The sequence below is a fragment of the Colossoma macropomum genome, unplaced genomic scaffold (assembly GCF_904425465.1).
Source record: "Colossoma macropomum unplaced genomic scaffold, Colossoma_macropomum, whole genome shotgun sequence".
In the NCBI taxonomy this organism is placed as follows: domain Eukaryota; kingdom Metazoa; phylum Chordata; class Actinopteri; order Characiformes; family Serrasalmidae; genus Colossoma; species Colossoma macropomum.
In genome coordinates this window covers 3,440,509-3,467,565 of record NW_023494794.1, presented here as the reverse complement: position 1 = coordinate 3,467,565, position 27,057 = coordinate 3,440,509, and the positions used below count along the sequence as shown (strand labels likewise).

Genomic DNA, 27,057 nt, shown 5'->3' with positions numbered 1-27,057 from the left:
AAAACGGGTAGGACAGCTATAATGTGCAGCATGGTCATCCATTACCACTGGTATTTCACCGTAACTGTGCATTTTATCACAGATGAGTGGCAGCAGCATCTCCAAACAAGAGCAGTGAATGAGAGCCTTCCAGTTCACTTGCCACATCATTTCCATTTGTTTTATTAATAAAAGATATTGGACATGAATGCATTACAAATGCTTAGCTTTAAAAGTACCAAGTCCTCAGACAGTAATAAAATAGAAATCATGTATAGAAAATAAAGATGCATCGAGGTGCATCGATAATCGTTTTATAATCGCATCACAGCCCTCTGAATCATAATTGAATCGAATCGTGAGGTGCCTAGAGATTCCCACCCCTACATTGAACATTCCTCAGCAAACACCGTCCTAACAGTGAAGTATGGGGGTGGCAGCATCATGTTACGGAGGTGGTTTTCCTCAGCAGATATTAGGCACATTGTGAAAACTTAAAGGACAGATGGATGGTGTGAAATAACTAACCTAACTCTAATTCATTCAGTTAATATGATTAAAAAGTAGCTTTTCTGGGAGCATAAGTTGTGGCCACATCATGAAATATGATTAGGCTATTTTTAGAAAATCCACTGTCAGCCAGGCACACCCTCTTGTATGTTGCTCGAACATCAGGAACATCCTCGAGGATCAGTGGCTTACTGGAAAAGTTTTATCTTAAATTCTTTGCTCAGCATTGTTCCTTAATATCTTCGGAGTTGCTTCAGAGCGTTCAAATAGTGACTGTTCAGTGTTCATATAGTGGAACCTATTGTAGAACACTTTGTAGAAAACTTTCTTGTGGTTCAGAATGACAGCAGAGCACTGTTCACTGTACTGTGGAAGTTTTCTGTTTTGGCACCAGACATTTACTGGCCTGGTGGTTTTGTGGTAATGTCAAATAACCACTACACCATAAAGCGCCTTTTGTGGAATGGTGGTTAGAAGAAGGGTAACCGAGTACAGCAACAAAATTCCCTCATGGAGGGGCTAATTATGGGATGTAGATTTAAAGTTTAATGTGGTTGAATGTTAAAGTAGTGCGCTGCAGTAACAGGACCTTCCTCCATAGTCCTGATGACTTTTTTCCTGAGTGTGAGCCATCCTCCCCCTCTGGGCTCAAAGCCACAGCTGGTGCATTGGAAAAGAGGGACAGCTTTCGGCTTGGCTGGTGAGGACCTAATGTGTTTGTCTTTCAGAGCGTTGGCCGCATCAGAGTGTGGAATTGAAAGAGATTCTATTGTTCATCTGTCATGTGAGATCCAGCCATTCTTGGGACAAGAGCCATAGCTGGAAAATGGTTGGAAAATCAGGATCGATTTGCAGCTGGCTAGTTCAGTGCGTCTGTTTTGTTCAAGTATGTGTTGAGAAGGAATGTATTCTGTGGTCCAAGACCATTGTGTGAGGGCGGATAGTGTCCAGGATCAGTCACTCTGGTCTTGATGCATTCGTCTTGGACTGTGCAGTCTTTTTCATGGAATGGATCACAATAGGATTCCATTGTTTGTAGGCTGATGGTATTTGAACAGCCTTTTGAAAATAATGAGTCATGTGCTGCAGAGAATAGGGCGTAATTCTCCATTCTCCTACTCTGGAATCGTAGTAGTCCTATCATTTGTGTCTCAGCTTTGATGTCCCACTCAGTGGAACACATTAAAGGCATTATGATATTATCAGTGGACAGTCGTTATTTGAAATTGCTATTTGAATAGTGCATTTAAGAAAAACAAAGCTATAGTCCCAAAGTCCCTTTTTCCTGCCTTTCTAGTGTTTTTCGCGTGACCCAATTAAGCTGAGACACAACCATCTAAACATGCTTCAGAAAATGCTCTCCAAAGATGAATCAAATTATTTCTAGTAGAGTTCAACTGATATGAGACTTTTGTGACTGATACTGATTTTAATCAGAATCAGATTTATTGGCCAAGTATGTTGACATACACAAGGAATTTGGTTCCAGCTGTTGGTTTGTGTCTCTAGTATTAAATGCAATATACAAACAATGTACAAATAATTTTCAGACAATATACAATATAGACAGTATACACAGTATACAAGCAATTTGCAGACTATATATGGACAAGTAATATATAGACAATGTACATATTATTTAGACAATACACAATATACTAGCAAAATACAGTTCATGTAGGGGCAAGCAATATACATAATATGTGTGGTAGTGCAAACAGCAGTAATCTACATCATGTCTGAGAATGAAATTGTGGTGCACAATGGTATGAGTCTGAAGCAGGGTGTAATAACTATCTGGAGAAACAAACAGGAGTAGCTATGGCCCAACAGATTCTATTAGTCATCAGCTATTTATGATGGCATGAGGAAAGAAATTGCTCCCGTGTCGGGTAGTCTTAGTATGTAGGGTTCTGTAGCGTCTGCCGGAGGGGAGGAGTTGAAAAATGTTGTGTCCAGGGTGCAAGGAATCTTTAATGATTTTCCCTGCCTGTTTCCTGGTTCTTGAAGAGTATGAGTCCTAGAGGGTGGGCAGGGGAGCATCAATGATTTTTTCAGCTGACTTTATTGTTCATTGCAGTCTGTTCATATCCTGTTTTGTGGCTGCCCCGAACCAGATGTGCACAGGACAGATGACTATGGTGTAGACTTTGCTCAACAGTTCCTGTGGTGGGTGGAACTTTCTCATCTGCTGCAGAAAGTACATCCTCTGCTGGGCCTTTTTGAGGATGGAGTTGATGTTGGTTTCCCACTTCAGATCTTGGGAAATGGTAGTAGAAACTTGAAGGTCTCCACGGTTTACACAGGGCTTTTGGATATTATGAGGGGGAGCAGTGCTGAGGGATGTCTTCTGAAGTCCATAGTCATCGCTACAGTCTTAAGTGTGTTCAGCTCCAAGTTGTTCTGACTGCACCAGAACACCAGCTGGTCAACCTCCTGCCGATATACAGACACGTTGCCATCCTGGATGAGTCTGATGACTCTAATGTCGTCTGCAAACCTGAGGAGTTTAACAGATGGGTCCTTAGAGGTGCAGTCGTTGGTGTAGAGAGAGAAGAGCAGTGGTGAGAGTATACATCCTTGAGGAACACCAGTGCTGACTGCCCGTATACCAGAAGTGACTTTCCCCAGCTGCGCCTGCTTCTTCCTGCCTTCAGGAAGCTGGTGATCCACTGACAGATGGAGTTTGGAGGAGAGGATTTCTGGGATGATAGTGTTGATAGCCAAGCTGAAGTCCACAAACAGGATCCTTGCATATGTCCCTGGGGACTCAAGGCGTTGCAGGATGGAGTGCAGCTTCATGTTGACTGCATCGTCCGCTGACCTGTTTGCCTGGTAGGCAAACTGCGAGGGTTCCAGCAGGTGTCCTGTAACATCCTTCAGGTGGGCCAACACCAGTCATTCAGAAAGACTTGTAATGGAGGTTTCTTCAGTTGGTACATTCAAAACAGTCTTGCAGTTCTTTTCTCTCTGGTCCATTTGTTCACTGTTTTTAGTTTCTGCCTTAGGCTCAATAAGATGAACCAGGCAGTGATCTGAGAGTCCCAAAGCTGCCCGGGGGACAGAGCGATATGCATCTTTTAAGAATAGTGTAGCAGTGGTCCATTGTGTTATTATGAACAATTAATATGCTCTCTATATTTTGATAGTTCATGGCTTAATTTTGCTCTGTTAAAATCCCCAAGTATTAAAAGGAGTGAGTCTGTTTTGTTCCAGGCCGATTTTCAGAGTTTGGGCTGCAGTATTTATTCAGCACTGTGACATCTTCACACCAACCTTTGTTAATGTAGAAGCACATTCCTCTGCCTTTTGCTTTCCCTGACAGCTCTGTCATGCAATCCACTCAGTGTAGATGAAAACCCGGCAGATGTAATTTGCTGTTGGGGATGGATTCATTGAGCCAGGAGTAGCCTGCAAAGTTCTTGTTCATCCCGTTGAGGAGAAGCAGTTTGTTCATTTATTGGGCAAGGAGCAGAGATTTGCCAGATGAATTGATGGGTTCCCCACTGTCAGACCTTCCTCACCCACGTCAGGGCGCGTCCCCCATCTGCGTCTCCCCCATGTCCTCCAGAGAGCTGCCGTTCCTCCTACAGGGATCTCCAAAAAACTTCCTGAGTTTATGAAAACTGGTGAAAAACTATCTAGAGTGAACTGTCTTATATTAAGCAGTTTGTATCTGATGTAATTAATCAGGTTTGAGTGACCAAACACACAGAAAATAAACCCCAAAAAAAAAGTACTAGAGAGAGCTGTGCTGAGGCTGCCTCTTGTAGTGCCATCATGCCTCGATATATTTAAGGAGCTAGAAAATAATCTTGGTTAATATAAATTATCATGGACAAATATTGAACAGACTGTAGTAGTTCTAGTTAAACAGGGCCCAGTTGCCCAAATGCATGTTAGTGTTAAGATCGTCTTAACTGGTAGAGAAAGTATTCAGCGTGATACTCACTCTACCACTTAAGAATCATCCTTGTGATAAAATGCTTTCGGGAAACCCAGTCCAGTTCTGTAATTGCTGATAAGATTATCAGTTGTTGCATGTTTTAAACTCAAATAAACAGCAGAAACTTGCAGTGTCTTATATAATATATTTTAGCATGGGGTTGTGTTATGTTGTTCTCATACTAAAAGTTAGATTTGGATGCATTTTACATGTTTTTGTTATATTAAGTTTGGCTGTGATTTGTGTTCTAGTTTAACAGTACAGCCTGTTTAGATGTTGTAAAAGAGGTGAGCTGGTCATGCCCGTCAGCCTAAACCGATTTTTGAAAGTTTCTGCATTATTAAATAGCGAAGAGGTAGTCAAAGTAATTTAGTGTTCTCATGTGAAAATGCTCCATTCTAGAGTTAGCAATTCAAAATTTTTCACAGTGGTAGTGATAAGTACTAGGCCTGGGCAATAGGGCAATGGAACCGGATATTGTCAGTGATGGACAAGTAACCTGATGGGGATGTGTAAAAGGTGATAATCACTTTTTTGGTAAAAAGAACTGAGAGAGAATTAGAGAGGACTAAATTACCACTAAACAGCTTGCAAAATACGTTAGGAAAATGGGGTTCACATTTAAAAAAGTGTGTGGGCTCATGTTGTCTTTTCTGAGAGAGGGAGAGGGAGAGGTTTGTTTAGAAACTGCCTGTGTTTCTCTGTGCCATGCACTGTAGTGCTAGCTTTGCTGCATGAATTTCTCTTAATTTACTTTATTCAAATGGAATCGAAAATAAATGCTGACGTGCTTTGAAACTTCAGTTCGCCTCAAAATGACTTGCTGCAGTAAAAAATGAGCTAAAATGACTGGAAGTTAGCATAGGTCAGCTAAGTTAACTCTAACCTGGAGGGAACGTTCAGTTTAGTGGATTTTTTAAGTAGAATATATGGTGCTAGTTATTTTTAGATCTCTCCCAGGTGTAGTAGGTACCTGATCTCTGAAGACTTTTTTTCTTAAAGATTCATCACAGTACAATATTCCATGAAATGGAATGGCATGTTTTAAATTCATTCATGGTGGAGAGGCTACACGCAGGATGTTACCTCTCCAAAAAAAAAACCTCTCTGAAAACCACTCTGAATGACTTTGTTTGCATCTCAGTGACTGAATTATGCAGAAATTGTGATAAATCGATGGAATTCCCCTTTAACAGTCTCTATAAAGTGAATAATTTTCTATCAGAGGTATCTATTACAATACAAAACAAGCCTGTCAGTGTTGTGTTTTTGAGATTTTTGCTGATGCTAATAAAAATGTGAGAACTCAATATCTGCTTCTGGCCAGTTTATTTTCAGTTGACACGTAAAATTAAATAAGAAAAGCCCATAATCCACTTCAAAGAAGAAATAGGGAAAATCAGTAACTAAATGAATAGAGAGAGTCCACTTCCTCAGCACTAAAATACTCTCTAGTCTCTAGTTCATCAGCTTGCTCTCTCATGTTTCCATCACACAACAGGTGGCTGTATCAGAAGGGCTCTGTTCACTGCCTTTAGGCCTGCTGCAAAGCTCTGCATTATTTAAACTGTTGCACTCTGTTCTATTGCTTCAGAGTGTGACTGTAGATTCTCTCTGCTCACCCAGTCCTTTCAACATGACTGCATGTTGTCATTGTATAAGATCTACTACCGAAATCATCTACTTTATATTTAGTGCAGGAACTCAGCTAAATAAAACCCTGATTAAAGCTTCATTGCAGTTCATAGAACGTCATCCGCTACTGGTAGGCATCACACCTCTGCAACACATAGACCTCTAAAGTCATGTGTCGTTCTTTAAGTTGGCATCATATCTATGTTAGGAACTCCAGCACTGACATGGTTCTCTCTGTGACAATACTGAATGGAATTTTAGGGTCTCTATACCTTGTAATAATAAACTAAGCCTCTGTTGGATCATCTATCCAGTTTTTTATATATATAAGTATGTTATTCCATGTTTCCCCTTCATATGCAAGTCCTTATTAGACTAAGGGCTGTCCTGCTTCTGTCTACCAGAAGTTAATGGCCTGTTCCCAATTTCATACTTAGTGTGCAGACTTGAGAAGGAGACGTGTTTGAAATCTGTTGTGTGTGGAGCGTTAAACAGGATGTGGCTCATAAAGATTGCTTTAAATCTCACTCATTAGCGAGGGCTGGAACAACAGGCGTTGGGGCGTGCTCGGACTAACTTCCCACTTTGCTTTCGGCCACAAACTGCTTTTAAGTGCGAGAAACCAAAAACTGCAGTTCTAAAACTCCTTTTTTAAACATTCTGTCTCTCTTCCCTTTTTCCGCAGCCTTGCCATTGACTATAGCATGGCACTGAGTACAAGAAGGTGGAGCATTAGTTCCTTTGTGCCCTCACCGCTTTTTCTCCTTATAAGCTTTCCTACATACACAAAGATTTGGTGGGTTCAAGGATGGTTACATAGAATGAAATACGCTCACCCATCCCAGTATAGTTTCCCAAAACAACATCTGGGTTCTCACAGATCAGAAATATGAGGAAGTTGAACACCAGTAAAGTCACACAAATTAATGATGTTAAGTGAAGCAGGCAGGCTGAAATGTTTGCTAGAATATAGTGGTGGTTTTGTGGGGTTTTAGAATCAACCACAGATGTGCATCACCAATGGTAATTTGAATGACAGGCTGCGAGTTTGGAGAAAGCTAAGGCAAGTCAAGTCAAGTCAAGGGCCTACAGGTGAATGAAGTTATTATGTCTGTATTGGTAATTAAGGGTGTAAATCTCTGACATAAAAATAGGAAAGAATGCACTACATCATGAAATCACAAATTTTACCAGAGCTCTATTTGACTAATTTAGTACAATTCAGAATTATTTAAGAAGAAAACACTGAAAACAGAAAAGAGCTGTTGACATGGTAGTGGAAAAAAAAAAAACCAAGTGTTTTCTGTTATGTTGAATATTTTGGCCAAAAGATTCATACATCCTTTATTAACTATACTATAAAAACTGGATAGATGATCACATAGAAATTTAGTTTATTATTACAAAGTGTACAGATTAGAATAGTTAATCTTAACCCAGTGGCATGTGCAGTGTTTTTGAGAGAATTATAAAACATGACGTGGAAACATGCTTTCACTAACAGCTAACTTAATTGTGATGTTTAGACAGTGCAGATTTTTACTCTCGACGTGATTACCCTGCTTAACCCCTTACATGGCCAGGGCTCACCGGTGGGCGGCCCATGCCGGTGGAGGTGTGTTTATTACACACTTCCATAACCTATAGCACAGCTCAACCAGTTTACATTGAAGTCTGTGTACTGAATAATAAGCCTTAGTATGCAATAAGCCTTGGATTTTAAGGGTTTAAATAGAAGTAGAAAAACACTGTGTATTGAATAAAGACTCAAGCTTGAGCAAGAGAAGTCCAGTGGCTGTTGCTGGAGTGACAGAAACACAGAATCTAATCTGTTCTGTGCTGTGCTGAGCTGTTAGCCTGCTAGCTAAGCTAGTGTTAGCCTCATAACCAGTACCACTGCACTGTCCGAGTTAGCACTGTTTAACATTTAGCAGTTGTTGTTGTTGTTAGATTGATGGTTTATTGACTGATGATCTAAATATCTTCTCGATATTTTCTTATTAATAGTGAGTGTGTTTACATGCACTTAAGAATCCTGTCATTAGAAGATTTCAGCAGTTATCTGATTTTTCCAGTTGTCATGTAAACAGCATACTCCAATTTCTTAGATTGAGGCCTAGAAATCTGACAAAGAGAGCGGGATTTTAGCTTAGCAGTTGGGTTTTTCAGCATGTGTGTACCCTTACTCTGATTTCTTTCATTTTTTCAGTCTGCGCATGCGTGAAAACAGACCACTGTCCTGGAAACAGCAAGTAACGTTTAACACAGCACTCGTGAGATGGCAAAACACTTTGGGAGTTTTGCTCAAACCAACTACATGCTTGACGAAAATAAGAATTTTAATATTTGTTATGTTCTAGATGATGTATGTACGTATTTTCTGGTAAAGTGACAATGTTTAAAAAAAAAAAAAGCTGCAGCATGACATTTGGGTTTTATGATATGTTTATGTCACGTTTTATTCTGTGAATTTACTGGCTGTTTGCAAAGTAGAAGTCTGATTACTGCCTGGCTCTTGTAGTCATGGAGATTTCCCATTATCTGATAACCCAAGTGCATGTAAATGCATTGAATGATTTGCTGACAAAGTGGGATTTTCTGTAGTTATCAGATTATTAAGTGCATATAAATGCACTCAGTGTTATGATAGGATCTTATTTTTCCATTTTGCTGTGCTTTGTCTCCTCCATGTGCTCACTTTGTCGAAAAATATAGGCTTGTTTTCTCCAACGTTGCATTTTGAAATTGTGTTATAGTGTAGTCATAGTGTATAGTTATAGTGTTCTAAAAATGCAGTATGCAGGGTTGTGTGAGGAAGGTGTGGTATTCGCAAGTGGGTGGACAGTGGGGGCCCGCATAATTTTGAATATTAATAAATCTTCACATTCTTAAAGAGCTTGTATGGATGCTCCTATATGTCATTTTTTTGTTTTAAATTTAGTGGTGCTTTAAGGGCCATGCTTTGGCTGAACTGTTGAAGGAATAGTCAGGAAAAAGCATGCTTTTATAGAATTTTTAACTTCCCTTTTGGCTAAACCCCGTAGCTTTTCTCTCTGAGAAGTTGCTCTGCCACCAGGCGTCTTGCTTCCGTGTCTTGCTCATGGCGAGGGGTAGGCACGGCATGCAGCAGTAGCTTGTGGCTTCTTTGAGTGCTGTGTTATGAAAGTGCCTCTTTTAAGCCTAGCTTGGCAAGTTGAGGGCGTTTCACAGAGAGGAGACATTTCCAGTAAGTGTGTTTTTCTCTCTTTTAGTTGAACGAGGATGTACGTTCAGTTTTAAACATATCAGCTGTATCTGGAGAACTCCTGTAGGAATGTATTTGTGAATGTGAGTGAGCATAGTCTGTATTCTGTTTGTGTGAGACAGCGTACCTCAAGTTCCTTGTCTTTAGTTTCACATCCTTTAGTTATCTGAAAAATACTTGCAGTTCCCTTCAGCAAATAATGGTCTAGGCAGGAGCAGTTTATGACAGTTTTACATCTTTTCTTTTACTACATCCATAAACTGCACTTTTAAAGCAAATATAATAGCATATTCCCATATGTATTATTTGTTTGCTTTGAAAAATGAACTCAGGCCTAGAGAGGATGTTGTGAAGCAGTGTGATATTTAAACCCAGCAGCCTTTTAGCGCTGCTTGGTCTTTTTCTGTGTAGTGCTGAGCAGACTTAGAAACTGAGAGCTGTGTTACTCATGACTGGCTTCCTCCCTCTCTTCCTTAAAAACACTAACAGGAAGTTGACAGCTACTTATTAAGCATTGCCTCATCCATACCCTATTAGGAGTCAGAGTAGGCTTATTCATGTTCTTTTGATCCATTTTGAACCAAAGGCAATCAAGGATCAGAGCTGCTGTATCTGCATTACAGTTATGGTAGGATTTTCTTGTACATTACAGTACAGTATTCAGTTTATAATTATGGCAAGTACTTAGGCCAGTCTTTATTCACACTTTAACCTAAATTTGGAGTGGATATATAGGCAGTATGTCATTGTTGAGATAAGTTGTGTCATGTTATGCATTTCTGAGTATATTGTGGATATTGTCAGTACTCCTAGCACACTGAACAACAGCTTATATTACAAAAAAGACTTACACCAATTAAGAGAGCATGTAAACAACAAGAATGGTGCATAGTAACAAGTAGCTGATTCATTGTCAGGCCATTATTATCTTCTTTTATTCATTTTTAACCTGTTTGCAAACCTCAGAAAAATGTATCTTCACGAATTGTGATATGTTTTTGCCACCGATACATTTTTGCAGCTGCGTGAATCAGCTGTAAAGTCCCAGGCAGCTTTGACTGTAAGCTTCATCCTGTTTTGCATGAAAAGACTTCTACTGCCATAAGCAGGGACTGGAAAAGGATTGTCATGGAAAAGGTTTGCCTTTATATGTCAATGTCTGTGTGCTGCTGCCTTCGTGTAATCCATGCAGATTGAGATACTGCACCTCAGTTTTTGCCTAGCTGCAGTGGTAATTGTATATTTCTACTGACAAAAAAGTTGGAAGTAGTGTCAGTAATACTTTATAATTCTAAAACGTTATTAGAATTAGTAACCCTTTCTCTGCTGCTGTTCCATTGACACAAGACAAAGATTACTAGATCGTATCACAGATTAGGACATGATTTTAATTTGTTTACTACACTGTGTTTCTGTATCATCTGCTCCTATTTACAGATGAGCCAAAACATTACGACCACTCACAGATGAAGTGGATAATGCTAATTATCTGTTAACAGCGACACCTGTCAAGGTCTGGGATATATTACACAGTAAACTGTCGGTTCTTGTAGTTGATATGTTGGATGCGGGAGAAATGGGCAGTTGTGAAGAACTGACTGACTTTGACAAGGGCTAAATCATGATGGGCCGAAGGCTTGTGGGGTGCTCTTGCTTAGCAGTAGAGTACCTAACGACAGTGTTCAGAGGAGGGACAAATCCAGAACCGTTGACAGGGTGTTGGGCACCCAAGACTCATCAATACATGAGGGCATCAAAGTCTGTCCTGTCTGGGGTAACTGTAAGTTTGTAATGATGGTTATGGGAGGAATGTGGCTGTTCAGCTAAGCTGGTTGAACATGTGGTTTCAACTGAGTTGCAGGATGCTTTACATTATGCAACTCAAGAGCAAGTTAGTTTCATGTAATTTTCAAGCAGTCAAAGTTGCCTGAATGTTTCACAGTGTAAAGCCAGCCTTAGCTCTCAGAATACAGCATCAGGTTTCACACATCAGGAAAAACATTTTCTGGACAACAATTTGTGGCCAACTTAAAGATGAGGATATACAATATATGGCAACTTTTACTGAATTGAGCTATTATTTTTCAATTATTATAGCAGTTGCTATGACTTTACCTCTACCATCTGTTTCAGAGTTAAAGTCTGTCTTACAATTGGCAGAAGAAAAAGTGTTGCTGTTATTGCTGACATTTCACTATTATCATTATGCTTAATACGTAACATCTAAGGTAATAACTAAGATAATAATTAAAAACCTAATAACGGTTTCAGTAATGTTTCTTGTTTTGACAAACCAGAAATTCAGAAATATTCTTTAATGAGGGATAATATGATCATAGTATAATACCATAAATATGTTAAGACATATGAAAACTAGTAACTATAGAAGGAAATATCCTGAAAGTCTTACTGTAATTTGTTTAAGGAATCTTAAGGGCCTGTGTCAGTCTTTTTAGAAAAAAATCACAGCATGACTTGTCTGTTCTGTAATTACAATCAAGAATATCTCTACACCTTAGGCTGTAGCAGCTGGAGGTTCGGAGATTTTCTTCTCCATTTTTTCAGCCATCTGTTTAACAAATGCTCAAAATGATGATGCCACAGGATGCCATAGCGACCAGGGTCCTAATATAGCACAGCCACAGTCTTTGGAAGCTGCAATTTGTGCTTCCCTTGAGGTACACAGAATATGATTTTACAACATTGCCCACAATGAAATCTGCGCTCTATGTAGAGGTCAATTGCTAAACTTATGTTGTGTTTTCAGAATGCTCCAGATTTTCCCAGAAGATTTTGGCCGGTCCGAGATTTTTAGACGTGTCTTGGGCTGACTTTAAATTAAATATGTGTCATCTTACTGAGTCAGCTTAGGATGACAGTACTTATTGCTTACATCAAGTTATGGTTATAACAGTGGAGAAGACAGACTGGTTGTCTCTGTTTATCTGATGTGGTGCATGGTGAATGTTAATTTAACTCAGGGTAAATTGATAGCAGTGTTTTAAAATTCCACCCAAACCACCTCCAAGATATATATTTAAATTTTGCAGAAGTCTCTTTGGAACCTGTACCCATCTTTCTCGGTTCCAAATGCAGTGCCACTCACAGAAGCCTACTCTATCTAATTCTGGTGCTGCTTTTGTAGTTTTAATTGGGTCAGTCTTGGGTAAGTGGCCTGGTTTTCGCGGAAAATGTAGCGGTCGTCTTTATATAAGTGTGAGCCCATTCTGCCAGTATTGTGGTGTGCATTGACCAGGGCAGAGTCATATAACCTGTGTTTTGTAGAAAAGGGTGTATATGTAAAAGTTGTCTCAGGAAAAATAATGTCCCATGACAGTCAGAAAATGAAAGGTTTGTGTCTTAGAACATCACTTCAGAACTGCAGACAATGGACTTATTCATTATAGTAGTGCAAAAAGGAGCACAGACTCGGCTGCCTTTAATGATGTATAAAGTACTCTGACTCATAAAACTTTAATGTGACGTGGAAATGAGGGGAGATTTGAGCACAAATGATGAATCAGCTTTAGTGCATGAAATCAAGTGGGAGACAGTACCTAATTTACATATCATTTGCATAAAGAACACCCTAATTCACGTAGATATTTCATTAGGGAGCCACAAAAACCACAGCACTCACTGGCTTGTGAATGCTGCCTATGGATGTACTCGTAGGCGAAATTTGAACTTTATAGTGTTAAAATTAAGATGACTGGAGAGAATAAAATGTGAAATAAACAAAACAACTTACTGTTTTTAAGACAACAGAATGATGTGATGGTATTGTATGATTATTTTAAAATAACATATGTAAACACTGTATTATTGCATCGTAGGAGTTTTGCAATGTAGATGCTTCTGCACTAGCTGAGTTTTGGATTTTTTTTATTTTTGGGCAGTGTCAGTAGGATAAAACAGAAGCACAGTGTAATATGTCTTTAAATGGGACATTCATTCACTGTTGCCCACTGTGGTTTCATGCCTAACCTAGCAAAAGTGGGTCTCTCCATCATATGACTGCTCCCTCAGCCCAGCTGTAATCAGATAAGAGCTTGAAGCCTCTCTCTCATTACGCAGACACTCGCAGTGAAGAGAGCACTAGAGCAAAACTGCTTTGAACTGTGAATAGGTAAATCAGACATTCTCAGGAAAATGAGAAAATCAGGGCTATCTTGCAGTGTCAGGACCAATGAAATGTAAAGCGTTTTTTGCAAAGGTTCTATGTTCTTTTTTTCAACTAAAAGAACAAAACCATTTCTTTTTGATTAATGAGGTTAATATTAGGGTTAGGGCAGGAATGCCCAATCCTGGTCCTGGAGCTCTGCCACCCTACATATTCCAAATTCAAGATAACTTGCTCTAGTATTTAGATGCCCCTGAAAGCCTTCATTACCTGGATCAGGTGTGTAAGATTAGAGTTGGAGTTAAACTCTGTAGGGTGGTACAAATTGGGGACCCCCGGATAAGGGTAAGAAAATGCTTATTACATATACAGCAGTGTGCAAAAATCAGATCCTTTCATTTATTTAATTTCTAGTCAAAACCGTTAATTACTTTATTCTTTTTTTCAGGGTCAGGAAAAAAAAAACAGGAGACATATAATTAACAGACGATTACATAGAATCCTTGCTTTAATAAAGATTTACTTTATTCACCCTTTGCTTTTATTACAGCTTCCATTCTTTTTGACAGTTTTTAGTTTGCTGCTCTTAGATGCTTCCCTTACATAGGCCACCATGTACCTCAAATTCTGATTCATTGTCTCCTTTGAGAACATTGTTGTAAGCAAATCTGTTGATTTACAGTATGCAGAACAAGCTTTTGTCAAAGGGAACTACAACAAGGGCAAGTTTGTCGAAGGGGAAATGTGCATATTCTACAATTATGTCTAATGTGTAATGTTTCTCTAAATCAGAGGTCTCCATCCCTGGTCCTGGAGAGCTATGTTCCTGTAGTTTAGTTTCAACCTGTATTCAGTAAGCTGCCCCACCTTTGACTTAACTCTAATACATCTGATGCTGTCATTCAGGGACTTGAGAAGAGGTTGGTTAGCTGGAGCAAGTGCGGCAAATTGTGGTTGGAACCTCAACTAGGGTTGTGTTTAAAATAGTGTATTGTGTGCTGTATACTGCATACTCCATCTGTATATACAGTATACTGCATGCTACTCTTTATCAGTAGTATACTGAACAGTATCCAGTATTCAGCAAAAGCTGTGTGCTGCACTACTGGGCAGGGGTGTGACTAGCCAGCCAACATCAGGGTCTGAGCCACTAGACTGATCTCAAGACCCATCCCATTTTCCTCAGCCCTCCAATAACTGCTTAGAAACTGTTACTAACAACATTTTCGGTGTGTACGTTTTTTTTTTTGTCAAGAGATGTGTCTGTGAGATACATCCCATACAATGACATGGGCAGGACGCTGTATCTGTTTGTCTCCAAAGTCACAAATAAACTTTTTTGTCTGCTTTAGGTTGGTCTGTGTGGTAAGCCAAACACACCTGTTTTCCTCTGTTTGTGAGTTGTTTCAGTTTCATTACACCCGTAGTTGGTAATATGAGCGAGTTTAACTGAATATTAAGCAGCATGACTCCAGACGGAAACCTGCACAACCAATGCTGAGCGGTTTGTTTTACTGAGATCACCTTTAGTAAGTTACTGTTTTAACCATGTAATCTGTGCAGTATGTGAATTAACTTTAAATAGACAAAGTAAGCAAACTCACTTCAAAATCAGCAGAGAAAACTGATGGGGCTTCAGTGTTGCAATGAGTGCAGCAACATTTGAAGCGTGTCTTTCATTTTGCTGTTATTAATGTATGAAAAGGCTGAATCCAGGTATGTAAAAGATATCCAAGCAGTTACATCAGGGATTACGTCCTCCTGAAACGGCAGCGTTGCATTTTGTGATACAGTATATCATGAAGATTGCTCTGGCTGCATACTGGAAAATTTGTCCAGGTTAGCACATCATCTGGGTATCTTTTGCGTACTGGAGAAATTCATGTTGGTCACATATTGCATACTACTTAATACTTTTAGCCACAATCAGTACATGAGCAGTATGTAGTAGGCTATTTCGAGCACAGCCTAGGCTCTGCAGGCAGGTAGTTCTCCCGCACGAGGGTTGGAGAATGCCGCTCTAAATATATTGAAACATATAGAGGACTAAATTCTGACCTCAGCAGAGTTGTGTGGAAGATTGTCATTCTAGTCTTTTATTCCTGAACTTTTTCCTGTGTATAATTTTTCCTAATTACAGAACCTTGCCCTAAGCTGAGTACAAGGTAATGAATCATACTCCCACATTATTCACGGGTAGCCATAGAAACATCTTCATGAAGAAGACCACCTCTATATTTGCTGCAATAATTACACATTCATGCTCAGCCAATATGTGTGAAAAAATTGCTGTATTAACATGAAAAAGTTTGTTACTGGGCTGCCTTCAAATTTTAAGGTAATTAAACGTCTAATAGTAAGTTACCAAAACAAGCATCTGTGTGTTCTGTTATTCAGTGTCTTAAGTTCTGACATTCAGTAAGCTCATTTTAAGGCAGCCTGCTATGATATGATACTGAGATACAAGATACAACTTTTTTGAGTTGAAACACCGTATTGTACTAGCAATCGAGTCATCTATCAGTTATTTTGGTAGTTAATTGAGTGATCAGTAGGGATCCACAGTGAAATTGGTATTGTATCTTCATTAGACAGATGATTAGATTTAACTGTCATTTTAAATCAGTATTTGTCAAATGCTAGTACTTAGTGATGCTATGCTAAAATGTTCATATTCATTTTACTGTTTGAAGCCCTCTACAAATCAGTGTTGTATTTCTCTGCAGTGCTAATTCAGGTGGATTTAGTCACAATTTCTACATTTTGTAGGTGCTTATATACCTGCGTTGGCAAAGATTTTCAATAGACATAGGAGAATTTAAAATATACCTTACCATCAAGTAAATTGACAACAGACAATTGCAGATTCACTGATTCAGCTCTAGTGCAGTTTAGGGCTACATGAATGAAATAAGAATGAAGTGAGGGGAAAAAGACAGTAGAGGCAGGCAGGTCATGGAGAATACGGATTATAAAGACTCATGACCTAAATCGACTCCTTTTGCGGCAGTACAGCCTACTAGTGCCTTTCCTACACCCTCGATTTCACGTCTCTAGAGACGCCAACTGCTAATGCGTGAGTCTGTGTACCTTTGCCCCCCCACCATCAGTCGAATCAATGAAACTAGTCCTCCAGGGCTGACCAAGCTGCAGAAAACATTAGAGGGAATAAGGGATCTCTCTCCCTCCTTCTCTCTCTCTCTCTCTCTCTCCTACTACTACCAGTCCCCTTTCTCTCCATGGTGAAAAGCACTTATGGCTCTCCAGAGAATAGCCACCCTTCACTTCTCTCACATTACCTCCACTAAGTGCACTAATATGCTCTGCACTCAGAATGGGTCATTCACTCTTTCCACATCACTGTAGTAGCTAGTCATAGCTTTGAGTGGCCATTGCCACATTTGATCTTTATACAGATTGAAATAATGATGTTAGTATATGAAGTAGTGGTGGACAATATGGCAAAAATATGATACTGAGATACAAGAAGACATCTTCATGCAATGCAATACTTATCACAGTATGTTTTTCAGAGGTTTGCTTACAAGATTGAAGAATATACCAGAAAAAAGTTGTTCCATAATGGTAAACTTTTCATAAGGAAACTATACAAGTTCAGTGATATCTGTGTTTACACAATTTAAAAAAAAAGGTAATAGTATTATGGACTAACATCCAGTCGGCTCCTTTCTGCTAGGCAGTCTCACTTTGGTTCGATTGATGTTTCTTTTTTTATTAAGCATACTGTTGATCAGTGTGCTAGAAGAACTGACAATACTTGCAATATCAGGTTTATGTTCAATATTTTTGTCATTTGTAATAAATAACACAGGGCTGATCTTACAGCAGAGCCCTTACTCTGAGATGCTTGATGAATCTTGGGCCAGGGGAATATATAGGTCTTAGTGGTCGTGTCCCTGGGAGTGTTCTACCAGGACAGCTGGTAATTTACCTTAACCCTTCTGTGATGTGTACATCTTGAATTGAATCTTCATTCAGTTTAATAATAAAACAAGCAGAGACGTTCTGTTTCCAATTTCTAAATTCTCTGACTGTAAACCTTCAATCCACATTCTGTTTGTAAGTAGAGGAGATATTTCAACTACATGAACCTGACAAGCCCCAGCCCAAAAAAGTAATTTAAATTTGCCACAAGAAGTGTTAGGATGTGTGCATGTCCCATTAGCAACAGCAAAATTGTTTTATCAATTTCATCATGTAGAACTGGAGCATTCTGTGTGCTACACTGTTTCCTATCACTGTATAAAATAAGCACAGGGCTTCCTTCCTCTTGAATGCACAGTGTTTTTTTTTTTTCCTGAGCAAGTGCACATGCACATTCAGACAGAAGTTGGTTCAATAAGAACTTTTTACTAATTTATTCAATTAGAGAAATGATGTATGTATTCCTGTAGACCTCTGAAGTCATGCATCATTCTGTAGTTGGCGTTGTGCCAATATTGGGAACTCTAGGTCTGAGTTGGTTTCTCTATGACAGAAATGAATGTTTTTTTCTTTTTTTTAAAAAAACTGCTGCTACTGCCTGTGGTAAACTAAAATGCTCCAAAGCCTATACATTTTGTCCTGTGTCACCGGATCCTCTGAATTACGAGGTTGTTTAACAGTCATAATATGAATAATGCTACATACATGCTACAAGCAAATTCCTGTGCGTTGAAATGACGTTGCATGAAAGTAAGTCTAATATTAGACTTCAACACTATTCAAAACTATACCAACACCATTTACTCAAACTCAGACTACTATTGCCACATCAATTTAATTACCACATTTATTATTGGTTTGTGTGGTGTATTTTGTTGAGGTTGCCAGTCTTCTGATGTCAGTTCATTGTGCAACAGTGTTAGCTTGCATATAATTATCGACATATACATATGTTGTTTTTCAGCTCCCAAACACAGCCCCTGAACACAGAATGCTCTGTCGTTTTTTGGCTCCTTGACAACCTTGTAATTAGAGCTGGGCGATATGGCCAAAAACGTTATCACGATAAACAAAATTCATATCGTTCGATATCGATACATTTAGCGATAAATGTCAAATCATGATTTCTTTCACGTTTGAAGGCTGATTTTGCTCCTGGGTGGTTAATTGTGGTTTTAAACTATCACTTATGGTCCGATCATGACAAACACTCGGCAAACATCGGTGGAACATTTCACTAATCTGTCACGGAAGAGTGGGAGAAAGTTTCTGAGTTTGCAATTTTTGTAATAGTCATGATTTAAGAAAGAACACAGATTATGTTTAGCTGTCTGGTGACGAGCGCTCGGCTACCCCGTTACAAATGCTAAACAAGTGGCCAACAACAGTGCTGAACTCTTTAGTTTCTCAACAACGTCAACTCGGCTCGGTAGGTCACTGCTGTCACTCCTACCACATCCATGTCAGAGCATATCACAGTATTCAGACACCAGCTAGCGACGACTGGGTTTCTCTATGCTATCGTAGTAGTTTAAGGGGTCAACCGCAGTATATCTGACGTTCGCTGTGTAAAAGCATTATCTGCAGTGTGAATCTCTCACACCAGTCACAGAGTCCTCATTTTAGCTATGTTTAAACTGAAAGCGGTGATTTTGTGTCTTGTTTGATCTACAGTATCATCAATTCACCGCGTTTTGCCGGAGCGCTGCTTCAAGTTAGCCAGCAGCTAAAAACAGCTAGCCTGGAGAGACAGCGCTCTCCCGCTCTCCAATGCCTCACAGCTTCCTCAGTTTACTTTCGAACATGAACCCACTTCTTTCTTTCACTTTCGTTGCTCGAGAATGCACTAATACTAAAATATGACGGTTTGGCGCTGTAACACGGCGCTGTAGACGTGATTTAACACCGCTAAAGTTGTTAGGATGTACAGAAAGAGGTGAGTTCACTGTAGGACAATACAGTTACACCACTGACCTCGTCACTCACACTCGGTCACAGGAGAATAGATCGCCGATAACATCCACTCAGACAGGGAATGTATAACTCCGCGTTTCAGTATATTTGGCGACCTTTTTTTTACTCGTGGCCCCCTCCCTCTCTAATCAAGTCGAAAAATTCGGAAGTGCGCCCTCTCCTGGCGACAGCAGAGTAGTGTCGCTTTCCTTGCAGGAGAAAGCGCCACCAGGGCTTTCGCTAAAACGTGGAAGTGTGAGAATGGTGTATTATATCGAACATTTATCGAACCTGTCTTATCGCTCTATCGAGGAAAAGTTATATCGCGATACTTATCGTTATTGTTTTATCGCCCAGCCTTACTTGTAATTCAGAGGCTCTGACAATGTTTGGAATAAAAATGTCTATATGGCAAATTGTAATGGCTTTGAAGCATTTTTGTTTGCCACAGTGGTGATTTTCAAAAATGCTGTTCATTTTTGTTGTAGAAAAACAGCTTAGACCTGGAGTTGCTAAAATGGCCATGAGGCCAACTACAAAATGACGCACTTTAGAACTCTTTTCATGTGTTTTGTTGTTCAAAAATAGTTTATGACGCAAACTGAATAAAAATCTCCATGTTCTTGTGTTTTTGGATCACATTCTTTACGTATCAAATAAAATAACACCACTGAGAAATTGAGTTATTAATGTAAAATAGTAGATAAAATTGCAGAAATTGATGTTAAAGGGTTAATATGGTTTCAATTTGATGAAAAGTTATTATTGTCTGTCTTGTTTTGCAGAAAGGAAAGTTTTTGATATTGTTTGATGTCCAAATAAAAGGAAATTCAACAAAAACTTGCAGACTCCATGCAAAATTTAAGCAATTAATTATATAATTATGTAATTGTATATAAATAATTATATAATGTTATTTAATGTGTAGAAGAACAGCAATAATAAACCTAGACTAGAAGTGAACTCTTAGGTCTACTGAGGGCTTGACTTTCTTGACTAGGGCTTAATTGTGACATTAATGACAAGTATAAATGATTTAGAAGTGCCAGTCTTATGCAGTTGCCCTTTTTACTACTCTTCCTCTCTCACTCTCTTTCACTTCCTTTCTTAAATTTTTCATTCCATACTTTTTAATTCTTCTCTCTCTTTTTTTTCTCTCCTCTTCAGTCTCTTTCTTTTTCTGCTCAACTCCTTGCTGGAGTGCATTACCTACTATATGGAGCAATTCTACTTCTTGCCCTAAGATTAGGCTACTACAGTCATCAGTGTCTGACTGCAGCCTCTTTCTTCTTTGTCCACAGCCTGAGTAAGAAGTGCCAGCGATTAGAACCATGCTGAAAGGGGGCACCGCCAAGGCGGCGCTGCCCAAGACGGCAGCCCCCGAGCGGATGCGGCTGATTTCTTCTCTTCCACACACCTCCACCTCCAGCAGCACTTCCACAGGCATGAAGATTTCACGCTCCTCCAGCACCATCGCATCTGACCTGCGCCTCAGCCGGGTAAGAACTCCCAGAGATATATCAAGAGTGGGCATATAAATCTATGATTTCAAAGCAATTTGATTCAAGAATACAATTTATTGCGTCATGAAGTCTCACATTTCACTACAAGTCAGTTCAATTAGATTATTTTGTTATGATTCAGAATAACTTAAAGCCTAGTCTGATTCTTAAAGTCTCTCATTTAGTCTCTTATTATCCATTGATGGTGAATCAGTAAGTGAGGCCGTGATCAACGAGAGAGAAAACTAGAAAGGAAATAGGCAGGACCAGGAAGAAAAGAATGAGGAAAATGCAGAAATAAAGAAAACTAAGGAGTGAAATAACAAAGAGGGAGTAGGGAGGAAGTGCTTTGCGCAGAGAAAAAGGGAATAATATTATGAAACGCAACTGTGGACATGGTACAAAATAAAACAGAAAGGAACGTTGCCAGTGCCACAGTCATTTTAATTGTTTGTTGAACTGAACTATGGAAAAGTATACAGAGGGTATTGTAAGCTCTTATAAAAGCAGTAAAAGTCAGCAAATGGCATGAAAGCTGACATTGGCAGCAGAGAGCAGGATAGAGCACAATGTATAGAGATGAGTGAATCCAAGGTCGCCTTATGCACTGTGCGAGAGCCTTGTTAGCTTGTGAGCTATAAAAAACACCACAAGTTCTCATAAAGTCTGCAGGACTGTATTTTTCCATACCTACAAAGTCCAGGCTTGGATGTTGGTTGCATTTTCTGCTTCTCATGATCCAAGTAATCCCAAACACATTCGCCGATGTTTTATCTGAATGCTGTGGTAGTCAGTCCATTGTTCTGAGAACTCTAGCAGCTTCTCTGTTCAGTTTGCGTTTTTTTTTTTTTTTTTTTGTGTATTTCCTTTTTTCGGTTATGAGAGTTCCTGTCCTACCTAGTCTTACACAGTTGTTATGATTTTCTCTACACGTTTTAATAATTGTTGAAATCTTATTTTGGAAGCTGTTTTTTCCACTTATTTTCTTTTGGTTTTTTCTTATTTATATATGTGGATGATCTTATATCTAATCTCCCCAGAAATATCTCCTGAAAAATAAAGAACTTGTACTTAATGACCATTTTGAATTGAAGTGAATAAAAAGTGGTATCTGACTTTTGCACAGTACTCTATGTTTTAAGCCTGCTGGGATTAGGCAACAAAATCATTGATGGAAAAATTAGTTTCATTGTCTTTTAATTAAAAAGTGATCTAATATATCCTAAAATATTCACGATACACACACAGCCATTCTGACAGATTGCAGTACAACACGGGAAGTGTAGGGGGCAAAATGACTTGTTGACCTGTTGTATTTCATTTCACCATAAAAATTGAACTTGCTTATTGCACATATATAATTTTGAATGGCAGGAAAAGCAGAGGAACGGAAGAGGGCATATTAAATTAACTGACTGATTAATTTAATAATAGGTGATAGACTAATCCAGGGTTGTACAGCTGGGGTCATGGAGGGCTAGTATCCAGCACAGTTTGGTGGCTCCTCCACTCAAAATCATCCTCTAAACCTGGTAATTAACAAATGAGTTTATTAGAGCAGGAAAATCAACTGACTGTGCTGGACGTGGCCCTCCAGGCCCAGAGTTGTCCATCCCTAACTTAATCTATTATATAATAAGCCCTACTGTATTATAGTTTATAATAGGACAAAATGTCTCGGTGAATGCTCAGCATAATCCTGTTAAAGATGGAGCTGCTCACTTTCAACAAAAAACTATTAAACATTCTTGTGATTCATCAGAACACTCAGACATCAGACATTGGATATGCCTCAGATTGATCTTGGTGCTGACACAGCAGAGAGTAGAAATGTCTGTGGTTTGTTGAGCACTCATTTTTCAAGCAGCACAGCTGCAGCTATGAACACTCATTTTTGATGCAGTATTCATCTGTGTAAATGAAATGCACTACATTACTGCCTTCTGTGATATCACATTGCAGAGCCCATACAATGCTGTAATTGTGTGAAGTCATAAGATATGTTTGTGACTGTGTGTGTGTGTGATGTGTGTGTGTATGCAGCTGAAGCGGGCAAGCAGCGATGATGCGTTGGCTAAGCCTGTTCTGGGACCAGCCGCTGCAGCATCTCGTATGAAGAAGACTGTCACTACTGGAGCCATCTCAGAACTGGCTGACGGCAGGCCACGCAGCCTGACAGGTAGACAGAAGAGCTTACAACAGCATCAGTTTAACTCACAGACGCTCACATGCATACAGTACACATACACACACAGAGAAATGTACATATCGTTATTGTCAGATCAAAACCTCGTCTCCTAAATGGTAACTTTACAGGAGAAGGAGAAAACATACTTTACTTTTAATGTAAGTCAATGGAACCAGACTTTTTTTTTAAGTAAGTTTGGATCATTTCTTTTGGTCCATTTATCATGAAATTTACACACAATGTACAGGTACTTACATTGTGATAAAAGATAAAAATGGAGATACAAGGTTTTGTTCTGATAGCAGCAATATGCAGTTGTATGCAAAACTTTGGGCACCCTGGTGAATTTCTTTTTATTTTTTAAGTAAAAATAAGTTAACACAGAGAACATACTTCTGCATATTTAAATGCACAATTACTGTTTATTTGTTGGGTTTAACATGTTTAGGAAAAAAAATAATAAAATGTGGCCTTACAAACGTAATGGCACATTTTGTATTTTGTTTTTTTTTTTTTCAAACTGAGCAAATAAATAGAAGTTATGCAATAAAATTTGTAAAAATGTAAGAAGTAACTGTGTTCTGAATACTGTCTATACAAAATGTAACTGGGACTAAATACAGACGTTAATTTTTGTATTCTGAGTGTGTGTTCCAAATACTTGTATTCCATTACATCCCAACCCTGGTGGTGTCCCAGAACACTTTTACAGAGTACGATAGCACAACTACAACAGTGTCCCATATCAAAAGCAAATATCTGCAAACAATAGGACAGCCAGCTGTTTAGTCTGTCTTCACCGAGAGCAATTGTGATGCAGCGTAGTTTGAGAAGAAAATTATACAGGAGGACATGGTGGATGGTGAAAACATTTGAGAGCTGCTAAGGTACACTGTCATTATGTATTCCAGTTATTTAGTCAACTTTTTGTTTTCAATCATATAATCACAAACATGTTATAGTTGTCAGCCCCTCAGAAAAAACTGGGTTCCACGATCCATACAAGGAACCCTTGTGTGCAGAATTGTGTTGATTTGTGTGCTTATAATTGCATATATCAAGTATTTTACAACAGCTTTAATGGCTCAACGAAAAAGATTTTGAAGCCATAATTGATATTTTATTACGTCGCATGCTGATTACAGACACCTACTGGTTAACAATTAAACACTGTCCAGTGACAGTCAGATATCGGTCAGAGAATTTGGCAAAATTTGCATCTCTAATCTTGTAATTGTTTCTAAAATACCTTTTAATAGTACATCTAAAACTACCTTTCGATGTCTTGTTGATAATATTTAAATCTATGTTATGTAAGTTATTATTGTGTATTAAACAACAAAAAGGATTATGACAAGTGATTCCAAACTTTTGAACAGAATTGTGTCTACAGAACAGATCGAGGCATGCATGTCCACATGCTGTAGGCTTTCATCAAAAGCCAAATGCAGGATTCTCAAACATACAGAACCCCACACCACATCATTTCCTTCCTTTCCGCTGTGGTTAAAACATGCTCTTTTTGACCCTGAGTTCAGCTATATAAATATCACAGTCTCTGACAGTCTCTGTGAATAGGCCACTAAGTGATCATAACTTTTACACTGTCATCTGCACCAGTACAGTTTCACTGTGGAATTCAGTGGAAGGAATTTGATTAGTTGCATGCACCATAAACCCAAGAAAATAGAGTTGACTGACAGCTGTAGATCATACCTCTGTGTCTGACGTACATTTGAAATATACTTCCCCTTCCCTCAAATGGAATGATAGTTTGGATCATGATGTATTGTTGGTAATACAATATATAGGCTATAGTTTGTTGTAGCTAAAAAAGGCGGCTTGCTTTTCCATGTTTTTTGCTCTGCATTACCGTTTAATGTAACGTCATATGTGTTTTGTCCAGTAGAGGGCAGCAAAGCAGTGAAAAAGGAAGCCTACTCTCAGTTCTCAACTTCTCAGTTTTTTATACTTATTTTGTAAGATTTACTTCAAGTTCTTGTTTTTGTAATGTTTATTATTGATTTATCAGGGACTTTGTTTACATCTCAGTGGTTGGACTATCCAGAAATCTTGAAAAATCAGTGTAGTTCACCTTTAATTAGCATGAAGTAAATGTGCCAGTGTTAGCCAACTGGCTCCTTTTCAACTGTAGTCCAAGAGAACTAGGGGAGAGCGAATAATATTATATCATGATACTTCAAGACATTTTCACAATACACAATATGCCTCACAATATTTTGGAACAGACAAAGTGGAACACAGTGCCAAAATACTATAATAATAATAATGATAATAATAATGATAATAACATCTACAGTGACATTATTCAGCATTTTACAAACTGCACTGCACTAAATCCAGTTAAACTGGCCTAATAATGCTCAATCTTTTAATGAAACACTGACAATATCCAATATCCTCAGAAAAGCATATTTTGACATAATTTATCATAATTGTCTTAATATAAATATATAATATCTTACGATAAATATCTTCATATTGCCCAGGCTGAGAACTGAGATTATAGGCCAGACACAATGAGGCAAAAAATCTAAAAACAATGTGATATACACACTTCACAAAAACAAATCATAATTTATAAATAAATAAATAAATAAATGAGTGGCATCAGTTTACTTGCAAGCAAGTATACAGAATAAACCTTAGTGGTTTTACTTTGTAAATGTATATTAGCAATGTATTCCAAAAGTGCTGCTATCACTATGGAAGCTTTGTAAGTGGAATAACACAAACACCACTTAGGACAGGATTCATAACCCAGTCACTTTGGGAGTTCTGCTTAATAAACTCTTTACGCTGGGGGTTGAGCTGTTTGGTGTTTTAGGGTTTATCATTCGTTATATGATAAACTCTCTATCATGGGATGATGTCACACGAGTGTTCATTTTTATAAGGGCATATTTCCCACACTTAGTGATACCTCACTAACATGTTTTTAATCCAAATATTGTAGTTGGCAAAGCGTTTGTTGAGTCTGATTAATACCATGCTACCTTTCAAAGCTCTGATAACTTTCTCCTGTTGTTTCTGTGTGTATTCTGGAATGACCCTGTATTTTACAAGCTCATACTAAACCTTTCCCATGACCATTAAAACTCGAAAACACAATGAAAATTCAGTTCATCACCACTAAAGGGCACTGTATCCTCATTATCCAGCCGGACAACCACTGTCTGTACTACAGCTGTTTGAAGATTTGCAATGTATTTGTGTTGTTTTTTTCTTAGAAGTCTCTTTGACCCTGCTGTCCAGTAAGGATGTGTGGGATTATTTGTTTGTCTTTGAGCATTTCAGCGTGGAAGACATGACTTTGTTTTTAGTATTAGCTCATAGAAAGAAAAAGGACATGAAGGCTTTGATCATTGTTTACTTTTATTAGCATTGTTCTCTGAGGAGAATCTCTTCATGCTTACAGAGTGCATTGTTTTAAAATGAGAGAGAAAGAACGTTTTACAGTTTGTATATTTGCTGCATGTTGTGTTATGACAGTCAGGGTTCAGATTCAGGCCACAGCAGGGCGATGAGCAGGAGGACTCCAGAAGTTTTATTTTTGTCTGAGCGGGTCACAGTGCTGGAACAACGCTCACAGGAGTGACCATTCCATTACAGTGACACGCAAACAGTATGAAGCCCTGTGTTCATCAGATCTCTGCGAGATCAAGGCTTTACTTGGGCTTCTTCGATATACCAATTTTGTAAGGAACAATCTATATATTTACTAAATTCTTACATAGCAAAATGTGCAACATGAAAAATAACAGCTCAGGTCAATATAAACAGAGATTACAAACTTGTAAACAAATTTATAAATGATTTGCCTTATTCATTCATAATAAGTACTATTTTATTATAGAGAAAACAATTGCAGAAATCCTGTTTGTAAAACAGGCCAAACAGAAATCAGATGCTTGCCCTGTGCTCTGAACTACAGCTGTAGCCTAGAGAGAGCCTTGCCTAATGATGCATACATAGAGATTGCAACATATGAAAGTGGCTCAGATCAGATTT

At 38.6% G+C, this 27,057-nt stretch overlaps 1 protein-coding gene across 1 annotated transcript in view; it reads left to right on the top strand.

Annotated features, from left to right (window-relative positions):
* The first annotated feature begins 8,909 nt into the window (after nucleotides 1-8,909).
* specc1 (sperm antigen with calponin homology and coiled-coil domains 1) overlaps nucleotides 8,910-27,057 on the top strand; it is a 149,413-nt gene continuing 131,265 nt past the window's right edge. Inside the window, 3 exon segments of the mRNA XM_036579912.1 lie at nucleotides 8,910-9,296; nucleotides 20,637-20,834; nucleotides 22,881-23,016. Of these exon segments, the coding sequence (XP_036435805.1) occupies nucleotides 20,667-20,834; nucleotides 22,881-23,016 (304 nt within the window). The 5' untranslated portion in view covers nucleotides 8,910-9,296; nucleotides 20,637-20,666.